Here is a 15,480-nt window from a genome sequence, read left to right on the forward strand (position 1 = left end):
CAGTCCAGGCTGGATGGGGCTCGGGGCGGCCTGATCTAGTGGGGGATGTCCCTGCCCATGGCAGGGGGTTGGAACTGGATCATCTTTAAGGTCCCTTCCAACCCTGGCAATTCTATGAAACGAGGGGAAAAATGTTTAAAATATGACAAAATATTAATCAGTGATCTGTTAAAACTTATTAAGACTTGCCTATCTAATTACTAGAATTAGATTTTTGGGTAATTGCTATTACTTCTTCATTTCTTTCAGCGTGCAAAGTTGGGGGATTAACTTTTTATCAGTATAAAATTAAATCTTCATACACAGTGTCTGCACTCTACCAGGTAGCTCTGTGAGTGTCTAGGAACATACATGTAACATCATAAAAATTAAAAGGGTAAAAAAAAATGTTTATGCTGCAACATAATAACTATAGAGGGCCACGTTTTCAGTTATAAAAGGCTTTCATCTAGAAACGTAGATAAAAGCTTAGGACTTTTTTCTGCACAAATGCTAATATCTACAACAAATACATCCATTTATATGAACGAATGTTACATAGCTGTTGAGTAAGAAAAGCTCAATCTTCTACTGAAAACACACACTTTCTGGAAAATTGTAATGACAGTTCTTCAGGTACCCCTGGAATTCTGCTGTTTAACTTGTTTTTATACCACTGCAGTTCTGTGCGAGTACCGAATCTGCCGAAGGTGCCTCGGACTGGCGAGGAGAACTTCTGCGTGCTGTTCAGCAGCTTTTTGTGAGAGAACAAAATGTTCTTCTTGCTGCCTTTCAAACTGACCTTGCAGAACTGGGCACAAGGGATGCAGTGATATTGATGAATCAGTTAGAGCACAGACTGCAAGAGCAGGTAATAAAAAACATACTTCAGTTGAAGCATGTTTGTCTACATCAGGTTTTAATTTTGAATGTATAAATCTATTTAAAAATATTTGTATTAATAGCGGTTCTGACAGTCTGGGGGTGAAAAGAAGTGAGACTTGTAGGAAGGTGTCTTGAGAAAAACTGGGGTGGTGTGGAAAAGAGTTTTTTTGGGTGCACAAGCTGTAGAAAAAATAGAGCCTTCAAAGATTAATTTGCACTAAGTATGATTGTCCTGAGCTTGATTTCATTAAGTTATAGAATTATGTTACACTCTCAGTTTGTACATATGGACCAAGTTGTAAGAAGAGAAGGTGATAAGGCTGCCGTGGGACAGAGAGAGGTCAGTTATCTCCTCTGAAACACGGAAGGGTTAGTGAGGAAAATTAAAATCTGCTATAAAACTGATAGCTCTTTTCATTCTCTAATTAGAGGAATAAAAAAATAACAAGCAGTTCTCAATATTTTGATATTGACATATGTGTGCATTGAATTTAGTGAATTAAATATATGTGCACTATGAATATGTAAGCAAATGTAATATCCACATTGCAGATATTCTAATAAAATCTGGAATTTTACTTTTAAATGTTTCTGATGCTAATAGGCTACTAACCAGAGAGCAGCGATGGACTGTCTTCAGAATGCAGACAGAAGTAGTTTGCTGATGGAGATTCAAGTATTACATGCTCAGATGAACAGTAAGAAAAATAATCCAAAGAGAGAACAAGAGATCGGTTCAAAAAGCCAAGGTGACTTCTGTGGTAATCTGTGTTTGTTTCCAGATGCTTTCCTGGCAGTGCTCCTGATGTTGTGGGTGAAAAAATACTGATTTTCTTTGCTCTCTGATTTTGATATTCATGGTCTGAGCATGCGTATTTTTCATCTTTTTCCATCTTGTTGGACTAATTTTGCAAGAAAATAAGATATAGTATCTGTTCTTGTGACTCGTATCAAAATGAAAGTCAAACAAAGTTACTTGAATTGATATAAAGATCAAGCTTGTATTTTAAGGTTGTTTTCCCTGTATGTGCTTGTGTTTAGGTTCAACAGCTATGAAATTGTCTGAATTGGAGAGTTAGTCAGAATGAGTAGACTAAGAAGCAATTAGAATGACAACGGAAAGTTTAGAGAAGAGGTGTACTTTAAGTAAATGCTCAGTGACAGTGTTCTATCACAAAAATTGCATCACAGATACACACCCATGCCTACCTTCAGTTATATTAACCATAATCCAAATGATACATATTGGTATGGTTGCACATGGAGCCTTTTAAAGAAATTTAAGAGTTGAAGTGATTTCTTGGGAAGTATGATGAAAGGTATTCCAGTATAAATGGATTTGCTTTCACTCCACTTTTGAAAGAATGTATTATTTGAAGACATAGCTCTTAGTCGTAGCCTTGCGGTCATTTTCTGTGCTAGGGGAAGCTTCACCTGAATAGACAGTGTTGTTTTTGCACCAAGTAATTTCCATATTAATGGTGCTCTCATTAGAAATGCTGGAGTATAATGTGCAGCAGAAGCAGTTGCAGATACTAGAGATGCAAGTGGAGCTCCGGAGTACGAAGGACAGAGCAGCTGAGCTTCAGGAACAGCTGAATTCAGAGAGAATGACGGGTGCTGAGCTGAAGAATGAACTGGCACAAGCCAAGCTGGAGCTTGAAGCAACCCTTAAAGCACAGCACAAGCACTTCAAGGACCTGGAAACCATCAGGTGTGGCTTTCAGTGCCAAACTTTCTACGCTGGCAGTGAGGATATCTTTTTTACCTTGTCTCAAATCTTAAAAAGTTGATCTCGTGTAATGTAAATGCTTCTCATCCTTTCCGTGAAACATATCTGCTCCATTTGGCAAAAATGTAGTTCCATAGATTAAGATCTGATTCATAGTTTAATTTAATGATTTCTTAATATCGAGTTTCTTTTTTAAATTATGACCCATTAGACTGTTGTATACAAGGTAATAAGTATACTGTATTTAATAAGTTTTTTCTGCTTCTAAAACTGAACACAGAGAAAAAATTTGCAGAGTCGAGATGACTGTGCAAGTACTTCGATAGGAAATTCTGTTGCTTTGGCATGGTCAACAGCACAGGTAACAGACCAAATATTTGGCAGTCAAAAAGGCCATTAATACATGTGTCCATGTGTGGTATCTTAATGTTCAGCTCAGAGATAAGAGATAAAGACAGAGTTTAAATTGGTATTACTTTGTAGATTACCTTACACCCTTTACAGACCTTCAGGAGCAAGATGCTTTCACAAATTGATGCAAAATTGATTTGTAAAAGAATCGAAATTTGGAGCATAGTTCCCCCCCGCAATAGGTTTGGGGGTTTTGTTTGTTTTTTTTTCTCTCTGAGACGCATAGCAGCAAGATGTATTCCCCTGGATTCTTTCAGACTTTGGCCAGGGATGGCATAAAGTTGAACACTAGCTGCCCCAGAGTCACCATTTAACGAATAATGACAGCTACAAAGTTAGCAGGATGGACACACTTCCTGTCCTTTTTAAGCTATGCAACTCTTAATTTTTGAGTTAGGCTTGTTTTTCTAAATAGACTTTTCACTATTACTGTACTACATGAGCAGTGTTCTCAGTGCACTAGATGGAATAAATAGCAAGCAACTGATTTTACTGTGATAGGATTAGAGCCACTGTCTAACCTAAAGGTTGCCCATTTCTCTTTTAGGACTGAAGTTAGAGAAAAAGCTGCTGAGCTAGATGTTCTCAAGGATACAATGGTCAGCGAACAGAAAAAATCAAGAGAGCTGCAGTGGGCTTTGGAAAAGGAAAGAGCTAAAATGGAGCGCAGCGAGGAAAGAGGAAGAGAAGAGCTTGAGGTATTTCATAATCCCAAATAACCTGGAACGTCAGGGAGCACACAGATACTCTTTTGCTGTACTCCGTTTTTTGTCTTCTTCAGCAGCAGTATTGTTGTCTAGAGCTGAAGAAAGATGTGTAGATGCTATGTGGCAAAGAGAGAAAAAGGCCTGATGTAAATTCGATTTAAATCAGTAGGAATTTTACAACTGTGCTTTTCAGGGCTGAGATTGTACTTGGTACAATAGACAGGACGCTGCTAACATGGCTACACCACAGCCACACCACAACTGAACTCGTAAAAGATAATTATATATTAATATTATTTAAGGAGGTGCGTTGTTTGTCTTCATTTTAAAAACATTTTAAAATTAGGGAGTTTATTTTGGGAGAATTTAAACCTTCCTTGGTACCTCTGCAGTGTCTGATATAGTGAGGGAGAGAGCAGGCTTCCTGGTACCAGCATTAAGACAAAAAGCAATCCCTTTAACAGCACAGATTTATTTAGATCTTGAATTCTTGACATGCCAAATCACTTTTACAGTTTTAGAAAGTAAAAGGAGCTAGTCGTCTTCAACTTCAGAACTATGGCTGTTTGTGTCTCATTACAAATATACTCTTAGGACATGATCTGATTTTAAAAGAAAGACACCTGCAATATATTTTAATACGATATGCAACTTCAGCATTCAGAGTATTATCATATTAATTGTGAAGAGCAAGACCTTTTGAGAGCAACGTGTAGAGGTAGCATATTTGCAATTAGCAGAAAATAATGGAAAGCAGACACAGATGGCTTTAATCGGTTCTTTTCTCCTATTTTCTTATGGAAGGATTTAAAAATTTCACTTGAAGATCAAAAACAAAAGAATGTGCAGTTAACTAAGCTTTTGGAGCAAGAGAAACAGCTGTCAACCGATCTGCAACAGAAAATTGAATCCCAAGAAGCCCTCAGTGCTGCCCAGCTGTCACGTGAGCGAGGCCGTAATTCTGAGTTGCAGGTGCTTCTTGAATCAGAGAAGGTTCGAGCTCTTGAAATAAGCAGTGCCCTCGAAAGGGAAAAAGAGCTGTGTGCTCAGCTTCAAAGTGCTGAAGACAAGGGGCAAGCTGGAACACCTAATCCGTCTGAGGAATTACTTAAAGAGCTACAGAAACAAATGGATGAAAAGCATGACCGTATAGTGGAGTTAGTAAGTGAGATGGAGAAGTACAAACTGGAATCTGTGCAAGTGAGACAGCAAATGGAGAAAGAAAGGCAGATCCAGAGGAAAGCGTTACAGGCAGAACAAGATGCTAACATAATAGCACAGAAGAAACTCCATGAACTGGAGTCCAAGGTAGAAGACCTTCAGTGGCAACTTGGAGAAAAGAAGCAAGAAGTTCATAAATTAGGGAACGAAACAAAGAAGTTGCAGGAAATAATCCAAGACCTACAGAAAAAAGAGCAGGAGAATGAAGGAAGAAAGGAAGCGGCAAGGACACCAAGCCACAATCCCAATGAGGTACAGTAGGACCGAGAGCAATGTGTAACGCTGAACTGTGCAATCTGGCTTTTAATTACTTTGTTCGGTTAGCCTGGTGTGTCACTGTGCCTCTACTCAATCTATAAAACAACATGCAGATTGCAAAGTACAGGCATCAGAGAAAGGGGAAGGGAAAGTGTTCCAGTTTTGCTACCTAAAACTATTCATACACACCCTTTGAGAAGGCAACTGCAGAGGTGTGTAAGGAGGAGCGTGAGCAGGAGAGATGCATCTGAATACATTCCCCGCCCCCCCCACCTTGTGTCTCGGTGTAGCAGAGGAGTATTCCCTGCACCCAGTGACCTGTTCCTACTTAGGAATGCTCCAGGTCAGTGCTCTTAATCTTTATTTCATAAACCACAGGTGGTCTTTGAAAAATATAGGAGTGATCTCCAAACAATTTCAATATTTGAGTAAGTAATCAACAAGCACGTGCTGTGATTTTGTGAATGTGTGTATGTCGGCAAACAAAAGAGAAGTTAGGAGTCAAGGTAAAAAAGTAATAATTTAGCCTAATTTTAGATGAATGAAAGTTTAGGTGAATGAACGGCTGTTGACTGTAATTTTTCTCTCTCACATAAAGGTTTGTAAAGTTTTTAAATTATTTTAAACTACTTTTAGAACTCTTCAGAAACTTCCCCGTGAGAGATAAATGTTGCTGGGTGAGTGATTTGTGAATAGCCCAGAGAGGGCTGACGAGAGGCTCCGACTGCCCTTTTGCACACCGTGCCATCATTCCATGCTTCTTGGCAGCTGTCTGTCTGCGGAGCCAGGAAGGGACTTTTTCTCTTCATCTTATTTGGCTACTGGTTTTAATCTTCTGAAGCATTGGAAACCACTCACAGCTAAAGGCAGGGTGTTGATTGTGTTGTAAGTGCGATAGCGTCAGCCTTCCTGCCACGCGTGGTTTGTGCCCCTCGCTCCTCTGCTTGGGGGTGGCCGACGGCGCTGTGGTCAGTGAAGAGTCCTCCTTCGGGCGAGGTTGGCAGGGGCTGTCGGAGCTTCTTGCCCTCTGTGGCAGCAGCAGAGGGTAGGATCTGCTTCCCGGGATCAAATAACGAATCTCCTGGATCAAATAATGGATCCTTCCCGGGATCAAATAACGGATGTCCTGGGACATGTGCAACACCCGGCTTTTTTTCATTGGTACCACGCGGTGCTCAGATACCCGACTCGGGTTTCCTTGGGAGGGCTGGCAGATCGTCCGTGGCCGGTGCTGGGGAGGTGTTAGCGAGGGCAAGGAGCACACGCTTGGCACGTCGCTTCACTTGTGGCCACACCAGTGGTACGATTCCCTGTGACTGTGGGCTCTCCTCTGTGACCATAGTGGGCTTTTCCAGTCCTGTTCCTCTGACTGTGAACTGGTCACCAGGAAAACACGTGGGCACAAGTTCCGTGCACAACTGCTAAAGGAGCTGCTGGCGGAAGAAGCAGAAAGGGTTGGTGGCTTCTTGCCAGCCAGGTTTGTTGAATGGACTCACCTGCAGCTGTGTGATTGCTGGGTTGTAGTCAAGAGAGGCACCGTTCACATAGTTGAGCAGTACAGTACAGCACTAGCGTAGTCACACGAAACTTTTCTCTGTCAAAGTTGTTTGTTCTTCAGTTTCTGGGTGTGTTTCAGAATCCGATGTTTCCATTTTAAAGCACTGGACCACATGCATTCTCTCTCTCTATATATGGACGCACACACATATATTTATATATATAAATCCATATTTATGTACAGACTACCTGGGATACACCCAATGACAGAACAAGAAACTGGATTCTCCAGCAAAAAATGGAAGGAGCGGAGACAAATGAATCAACCTACCCCGCGCTGACGAGAGGAGGAGATCTCTCTGCTGCTACTGAAATTCTGGAAAGCGTCAGACAAAAGCTGCAAAATGCATCTCCAAAGCTGAAGCAGCTGGCTCGGAAAGCTGCTAGCAGGTTAGACCAGCCCTCAGCTACTTGGTTTTGTTAATAACAACCAGCAAGCTAATATATTGGGTTTTAATCCTAATTCACAGGTTGGAAGCTGAGTGATTTAGGGGTTGGTCTAGTGTTATGGGATATGCTGTTATTTTAGATATGCTGGTGTAAGACAGCATCACAGAGTGTCAAGTGCTGCTGTGAATCTGTTTAATATGCTTCTTTGTAAGTTACAGCAAAATTTGCTTCTTTTTTACCTCTGGAAGTTGATAAGGTTTATTCAGGTGTGCTGTAGGTAGATCATTTTAAAACAATTTAGTAATGAGATGAATCTTTGTATGAGGGGACAAATATAGGGATTATTGCTATGGAACATCCCTATTGCTTCCCCCAGAAGAAAATTAGTATTTTATGATCGAGTGAAAATGATTTTCATTCTTATTTTCTTGGGCTGCTATCTCCTTAAGAAAAAAAAGAATAGCATGGTACCAGGTACATGAGAGGTTTGAATCTCTTTCTACTTTGCTGTGATGGTGATTTAATAGTAAACGTTCATTCTGAAACATTTGGGAAAGTGGAATGCATTATATCTTGAAAATAGGCTAAGATTTTGCTCATGCAGATTCAACAAATTTGAGCAGAACCTTTTCAAACGTGCGTCACATAGAATGTATTTTTCTCAAAATTAGTGAAAAACCTCTCTGCGGGTTCTTTATGAAACTGAGCCAGTCCTGTCTAGAGTCACCGAGCAGGCTTGGAAGCGTCGGCGTGTCTCCGGGAAGTGTGCTGGTGTGACTGGCTGGCGCGGGGACGGCTGGCGAGTGCCGCCAGGCGCCTGGCAGGGCCTGGCCGTGTCTGCTCCTGGAACCGTGACTTCTGTTGCAGGTTGCCGTTTGAGGCGGCAGATGATCAAGACTTTGCTGTGGTACAAAACGCGATTGAAGACGTTATCTCAGAGCTGCAAAAACTGCCTGGATTGTCCTGTCTGGAGGAGGTGAGGGTGTGATGTCGTCACGTTGGTGGCAGAGTTTGTATGATGGGTTCTGAGTGGAAACCGGCAAGAAGTTGCTAAGCCTGAGCTTGCCCTGCTCTGTACTTTACAGAAAAAAATCTGCTCCAGCAGGTGTTCCGATGTGGAGTTGGTGTGGCCCTTTTGTTCTTTTCAATTTCAGTGATCTTAAAAGTGAATTTTCAGTTTTCAGATTGGAACTTTTTCAGTTTAATTAAAGATGTTTGAATCTTACAGCTTTCTTTTAAAAAAGATGTTTTCCTTTTGGTAGTCTTTCTGTAACTGAGGAAATTTTGCTCAGTACTTCCTGAGACTGAAATCAGCATTTAGTATTTACTATTTTGTGTTGATACAACACATTTACTTAAGCTGCCCTGTATTTACTAAAGGAAAGGCAGACGAAGACCAAGTAGTGTGCACCTGTGTAAGGAATGAAATGAGGTAATCTGTTACAGAATAACTCAGCAGTATTTGATTTTAACTGAGCCTAAAACTTGCATTTTAAACAAGTGTTTTCAGCATGACTTGAAACAAAGGTTTGAGGCTTTTGTTTTCCCCTGAGTTTTGCAAATTGTTGTAGCCACTGCAATTGAATTTGTGTGAAAATACGCTGCTGTGATATAGAAGGTAAGTGTAGAAGAGAAAGTTCACATGTACACTTATGTTTTCTTTATATAAATTATTATGAAGTTATTGTCATTATCTAGAGATGTTTTTCACTGTAAGCCAGTTATTTTTCAAGTTGGCTCTAATACAAGTTGTGTTTGGGATTCTTTCTTCCTTCTAGCTGAAGCTGATGCTGCCACCAGGGACTCCATCCAGCTCATTGACCGAGAGACTGCTGAGACAAAACGCAGAGCTGACGGGCTTTGTCAGCAGACTGAGTGAAGAGAAGAATAATTTGAGGAATGCTGTTATGAAGCTGGAGGAAGAGCTGAGAAGATACCAGCACAGGCAGCCTCCTGGAGACTATGTAAGTCTTCAGCGGTGCCGATATCATGATGTATAGACAGGCATAGAAGTGTCATTCCTTGTCCTGGTCGTTGACATGGGAGCAATCGAGCCATTGGTCTTTCTTGGCTTCCCTCTGCAGAGTAAATGGGCGTGAGTTATTCTTGTCCTGTGGTCAACATATGTCAAGCCACTCTGTTTACTATAGACCTCGAGGTTTCACCCAGCTTGTTTTTGTTAATTGCTCTGTTAAATCCCGTGTGCTTCTCTTTTTGATCTCTGTCTCACCATTGTAGTGAGTAGCAAATTGATTCACATAGCTTCGGGATCATGAAGCTTGTATGATCCGATGACGGGGATTTTTTCAGAAGAAATTATACTTTTCTTAGGATATTGATCAAGCTCCTAAGCTTACTGCTGCTGAGGTGTTAGGATGCAAGAGTGGCCTCAAATCCGATTCGTGGGTAGTTTTTCATTCGCCAGTTTTATGAGCTCTCCACCAAACCAATGACTAGAGTGACGCAGCTCAAACTTTTCCAAACTGTGTGGTTCAGTTTCTTTTGTCTTCAGTCTTCCAGACACTCGTCAGATGTTGGAGTTAATATTGATACTCTTGTTGCCTCTGAGAAGGAAATTTGGAACAGAGAAAAGCTGTCACTGCAGAAATCTTTGAAGCAAGCCGATGCGGAGCTCTCCAAGCTGAGAGCAGAGCTCAGGAGCGAAGCTTTCCTCAGAGAACTGGGATCAGATTCTGAAAATGCTGTTTTAAGGGTAGGAAGAGTTTGTTGCCCGTGTGCTAACTGCAGCTGCTTTTTTCATTTTGATCTGGCCCCCTTTTTCATTGTGTTCACTTTGCTTGCTCTTAAATAAACAAATACTTATTCAGTTTTAAAATTTTCATCCTTGGATACCTGCCTCTTAGCTTTTCTGCCTAAGAATGATACGTAAGCGCCTCTGTTGTCTTTTTACGTGTGCCCTATTTCTTACTGCTCAGGTGACACTCGAATTAGGAAGCTCCGTTCAGCAGTCTTTTGCACGATAGCAAGAAATGAATCATCACAGAAATGCTGTTGGAGTAGTGATGTCAGAAGTCTTAGACCTGCAATCATTCTTGGAGCTTATGGCACCTCTTTTTTCTTTTTTTTTTCTTGTTGTAGAGAATTTATGGCAAGTACTTACGAGCGGAGAGCTTTCGGAAAGCCCTCATATATCAGAAAAAATATTTGCTGCTGTTACTAGGCGGATTCCAGGAGTGTGAAGAGGCCACGCTGGCTCTCATTGCCCGCATGGGAGGGCAGCCATCCTACACAGACCTCGAGATCATCACGCATCACTCGAAGGGCTTCACGAGGTTTCGCTCTGCAGTCAGAGTGTCCATTGCGATTTCAAGGTAAACTGGAGGAGGTTAGATTTCAAACAGATACAACTCTGCAGTTTAATTTGTACTTTTCTAGCTCTCTAGTGGAATCTAGAACTTGTCATGTTCAATCCTGATTGAATTACAAGGTTTTGGTAGTTGTGAATATAGTAGATACTCTGTAGGTTGACAAATGTAGCAGCACATAGGTAAAATCTGTAATACAAATAAGCGATCTGAATGTAGTTGAGAAGGGCTTTCTGTGTGTGATAATCAACGATGGAGTATAGTGGATAAAGTCAAAATATTAGGAACAAATCTAGAAATTCTAGAGTATGTATTTATTTACAAAGTATGTATTTATTTTCTGCAATGTAATTTCCTTTTAAGGTTAAATCCTTACACTTAAGTATAGTACCAATTTATAAACTAATTTTATTGATCAAAGTAGTCCTTTGAATTCTCAAGACTTGAGGTTTCAGGCTGAGGATGAGTAGGAATAGGTGAGGAAGAGCAAGTGAAGGTTATTGCTGCGTGGTACTGACAGGTTGCTAGCAAACCTTCTTCACAAAGGTTTGAACCCCTAAATGCTTCTGCTCGCTGTTGATGTGAGTCTTTGGCGTAGCAGAAATTCAAGGAACTATTCTTATACCTGTTGTAGGTGAGGGTTTTACTTGTAGCCCTCTGCAGTTAGCATTTTCAGAAAGAGATGGGGCAAAAAGTGTATTTAGTATGGTTTCAGGATGCTGATGCCCTGTTGCTTAGGTGCTTGAGCCATTTGCTCTCCGCTTGGACTTGCGCAGCACCTCTGGAGTCACTGGAGTTGCAGAGGTGAAGCTGAAAGCAGATGTAGACAGAAGATGTTTTTCTTAGGGATGTGTAAGAGGATGTTTTCTACTTGATCTTCAGGTTTTAGATGCCCATCCCTTGATTTTACTTGGTGTTCAAGAAATTCTTATACTTTCTCAGATACAACAAGCAGATTTTTTGTAGCAGACTATTTTATTTATCCTAAAGTATTTATGTATTTCTTTATTTATTAATTTGAAATGCAGAATGAAGTTCCTGGTTCGTCGATGGCACAGAGTTACGGGTTCTAGTATACTGAGTATCAACAGGGATGTCTTTAACCAGAACACAGGTAAATCATAGTCCAGTAGTGACTGAGAAAATGGTATTCACAAGACAGACTCACCACTGCTTAGTGGAGATGGTTTTTAATTTGTATTGGTCTCATGTGGAATGGGTGGGGTGTTGTTCCCTCTTCCTTTTGCTGTAATTGCGTGGATTAACTTATTTCTTAGGTTTCTGAGAGTTTCCCTGCTCAGCACAGGCAGTAATTCATTTGCTTTCTCTTCAGTCTTGTTTTGCTCCATTGTGGGTGGAAATTAAAAGAAATCTGACAACTTTCCCTATGGATTCTCTTTTTGTAAAAATAATTTTAGCTGCATAACTGCGTTCCTCGTAAGAGATGTGCATCCCAGCGCTGAGAGGGGATCCTGAGGACTGGGGTGGACAGAGGAATCATACCAGCTACAGGACCCCACAGAGAATCGTAGTCCAGTATTGACCAGCCCTCCCTGGCCTTTTCTTCAGAACAGAAGCCTGTCCTTTTTTATAGCTTAAGGTTTTGGGAAATCTGTTTTTCTCTTTGCTTATTGGTAGGAGCCGAAGAAGAATCAGAAGCTTCTTTGTTAATTCCTGGCTGTCTAGGTCTGCACTAAACCCTTGTCCTGCTCAGTCTGTGATAGTTTCCTCGTGAACATCTGTGAGGCCAGGATTTCACCGCTGTTTTTCTTGGCAGCAGTCTGAAAGTGGTCTGGATTTGTTAACTGGCCTGTTTTGTGATACACAAACAGAAAACTCGCGTTTGAGTTTCCCAGTAAAGTGCAAAAGGTGTTGGTTTTCAGTTTTCAATACATTGCTTTTTTGTATTTCTAGGTAATGAATTACGGCCTGATTCATTCTCTGGTGGTGTGGATCTTTATGGAGAACAAAGACACTCTCATCGATCCAGGTCAGACATGGAGCCTCCTAGATGCTCTGTACATTTTCAACATAAGCGTATTTTTAGATTATTATTCTCTGTCAGAACAGTGTTTAACTAAATGAGTGCACCAGTGCTTACTGCTAAGGCTTATAATCTTTGATGCTGTAAGGTTTTTAAACTTTTTTTGTAAGGATACGTAACAAATGACATCTCAAGCCTTCAGTGCGTGTTTACTCATCATCTGATCAAGGCCAAAGCCTGCAGACTTTTCTTGTCTGATCTACGTCATGTTCTTGGAAACAGCACTAGATTGCTGGGTGGAGCTATGGTTTTCTACATCTGTCGAGCTGAGGCTTTGCCACCAAGTGAACCTGGCACCCACCAAGTGAACCTGGCCTCTGTTCTGGTCGGCAGCAGCGTGTGGTGTGAAGAGGGGCTGCCTCATATGCCCTGAGCCGAAGGACGGGAAAGGCAGGGTCACTGGCTGTGGCCAGGGAGGGTCAGCACATGGGCTGGAATTACTGCGGCCTCGTGGCCAGAGCACAGGTGGAAGCTGCTTGGTAGCTCCACTCCTAGTTCTCGTTTAAACCCTTTTGGTTGTCTATACTAAGCTGCGAGACCAGAATATCAGTAAATCAGGTATTTTTCATCAAAGGCAATGTTTTTGTGAGTGCTGTCGACCTTTGATGAACATACATGAAGTGGTGAGCTCAGATCTTTACTGAATATCAGGATCTAGCCACTTGGATTTTCATTGTTATATAAACCTCAGTGTTTGCAGTCTTAGATTGTGGAACTGTTAACTGTTTACATGGAAAAAATGTTTAGTCTATTTTAGCCACTTTTGACTTTTACTCACAGAGAGTAATGAAGAGAGACAGAATCCTGTAAAAAGGGCTGTGTCCTTGTCTGCACAAGCTTCTTAATAGAAAAGCAAACTTGAATCTACCCCAGCTTCTGCTGCAGTCTCAGTAGGAATTTGCTGGCGAGTCTGTGCTAAAGCAATGCAGCAACACATCATGTGCAGTAGCCAGAAACAGCAGCTAGGGTGAGTGGCAAGAGGCAGGGAGGCTGAACGGGCACCACACGCTGGCTGCCACGTGGGTAAGGTAAGGGACACGCAATCAGGGAGGAGTTTTGCTGTGCTGGTACTTTTCCTTGAAATTTCACTCTTTTTCTGCCCCTAGGTTCCACGGTCTGCACACCGATTTGAACCCCGTCTCTTTCGCCTGTTCTCAGCTGCAGAACTATGACCCTGAGCGAGCTTTAACAGATTACATCAACCGGCTGGAGGCCCTGCAGCGGCGGCTGGGCAGCGTGCAGTCAGGTGAGGGCTCGGGCCGCTCTGCCCGGCTCCTGGGCAGTGCAGGGCCAAGTTAGAAGGTGGATGCTGGTTCTCTTGGGTACCCAACAAATGCCTTTGACGTAGGCATTCTCAGCCTTAAACAAGAGGCTCTCCTGAGCTGTAGATAAAAGCGCATTAAAAAGAAAATTGCAGAATTCTCTGAGGGGAGACATGCAAGTGTGCTTGGATAACAGACTTTATCGGTAAGGCTTCAACTTTCCCAAGTCGCCAAGGAATGTGCAGCAAGGATTCGGTTGGCATTTTATTAAGGTGTTGAGCTAGATGGAGAAGAACGTACCTGGAACATTAACGAGTGGGACCACAAGGGGAATTTCTTTTCTCCTACAACTTTGCTTACAGAAGTTACAGCCTTTGTTGTCCCATAGATGATGGTAATTTTTTGTGCTGCTAGAGGAATACGTCAATAAAATTGTCAGACCAATGGGATGTGATTTATCAAACTCACTGTGTTAGTCTTATTTCAGCATAAAATCCATCATTTGAGGAAGTTGTGTTCTTGAAAGATTTCCCTTGTAAAAACCTTTCACGCTTAATGCAGCTGAACGACACGTCATTGGTGAACCCTCCCCTGCTTAACTCCAAGGAACGTTGATGAAAATCTTTTTCCATCTTACAGGTTCAACTTCATACACTCAGTTGCACGTGGGCATGAGAAGATAATGACACCCTTTCAGCATCCCCATCACTGGCAGTGATGTTAATGGATTGCCTTCTGTCAACCTGTGCTCTTGTATGATGTGGACATTGTGGGACCAACACAGCTGGACAACTGTCTGCAGTTCCATCCTGGCACACCTGCACAGACTGGGATTTATGTACATAGGCACTTCGTGATCATGCAGAATTAAAACAAAACAACAAACCAAAACCAAGCAAACAAACAAAAATAAATTACATGTATATTTGTGGAATGCTAATTTAAATGATTAACTTATGAGGCGTGTATTTATCAAAAGGGTGTGAAGATGAAAGTTGTGTATTAATGAAATTGAGCTACATTCAGCGAAGTTTACTTGCACTTTTCTGGCAAGGCTACTGAAGTTACGTGACTCTCGTAATATTTGCTACTGGCAGTGCAGACAGAATATCACTTGTAGAGACTTATTTTTGTAATGGTAGCAGTTTTGAATTTTATGGGTATTTTGTCAAAGTACTGAAATAAAGATGACTTCATGCTTTTAATTGTGTTCAAGAACCACTCCCTTACCCTGCACAGGTTCCTCCTACCTGTACTCCTCACTGTGGCTGCAGCTTTACTTTTTAGAGACTCCAAGGCACCACTACCTGTGAGAAGAGAGGACAGGGCCAAGCCCTGAAGACCCTGGGCATGTGGGACAGGGCTGGAAGGGCAGGTGCTGCACCCCTGCCGGGGCTGTGAGCAACACAAACACAAGGTTTCTGACAGTGACACCGGAGCCTGGGACAGGAGCGATGGAGCAAAGGCCCTTCCTACAGTGAGGCACTGACGGCGGCGGGGGTGTCTTTGCAGGCCTGGCTTTGTGCTTGCAACACAGAAAGTTTATTAGAAGTCTACCTGCAAAAGCTTTCCAGAATTGACAGGACTGAGCACAGAAAACTTCGACAAGAGGTTTGCTTTGAATTAAATTTATAAGCTCCTGTGAGCCAGGGCTCAATACCATTTCTCATCACCACTCTTGAACCAAATGCCATTTAACAATCCTGTA

At 41.8% G+C, this 15,480-nt stretch overlaps 1 protein-coding gene across 1 annotated transcript in view; it reads left to right on the forward strand.

Moving 5' to 3' along the window:
* AKAP9 (A kinase (PRKA) anchor protein 9) overlaps window positions 1-14,455 on the forward strand; it is a gene marked incomplete at its 5' end in the record, with an annotated part of 57,514 nt that extends 43,059 nt beyond the window's left edge. The window contains 14 exons of the mRNA XM_009875174.1: window positions 662-850; window positions 1,469-1,613; window positions 2,359-2,578; window positions 3,555-3,705; window positions 4,519-5,187; window positions 6,935-7,140; window positions 8,008-8,116; window positions 8,919-9,104; window positions 9,653-9,853; window positions 10,240-10,472; window positions 11,495-11,580; window positions 12,381-12,501; window positions 13,617-13,756; window positions 14,412-14,455. Of these exons, the coding sequence (XP_009873476.1) occupies window positions 662-850; window positions 1,469-1,613; window positions 2,359-2,578; window positions 3,555-3,705; window positions 4,519-5,187; window positions 6,935-7,140; window positions 8,008-8,116; window positions 8,919-9,104; window positions 9,653-9,853; window positions 10,240-10,472; window positions 11,495-11,580; window positions 12,381-12,501; window positions 13,617-13,756; window positions 14,412-14,455 (2,700 nt within the window). The remainder of the gene's footprint in view (window positions 1-661; window positions 851-1,468; window positions 1,614-2,358; window positions 2,579-3,554; window positions 3,706-4,518; window positions 5,188-6,934; window positions 7,141-8,007; window positions 8,117-8,918; window positions 9,105-9,652; window positions 9,854-10,239; window positions 10,473-11,494; window positions 11,581-12,380; window positions 12,502-13,616; window positions 13,757-14,411) is intronic.
* Between the last annotated feature and the right edge of the window lie 1,025 nt (window positions 14,456-15,480).

The sequence above is a fragment of the Apaloderma vittatum genome, unplaced genomic scaffold (genome assembly GCF_000703405.1).
Source record: "Apaloderma vittatum isolate BGI_N311 unplaced genomic scaffold, ASM70340v1 scaffold15468, whole genome shotgun sequence".
Lineage (NCBI taxonomy): Eukaryota > Metazoa > Chordata > Aves > Trogoniformes > Trogonidae > Apaloderma > Apaloderma vittatum.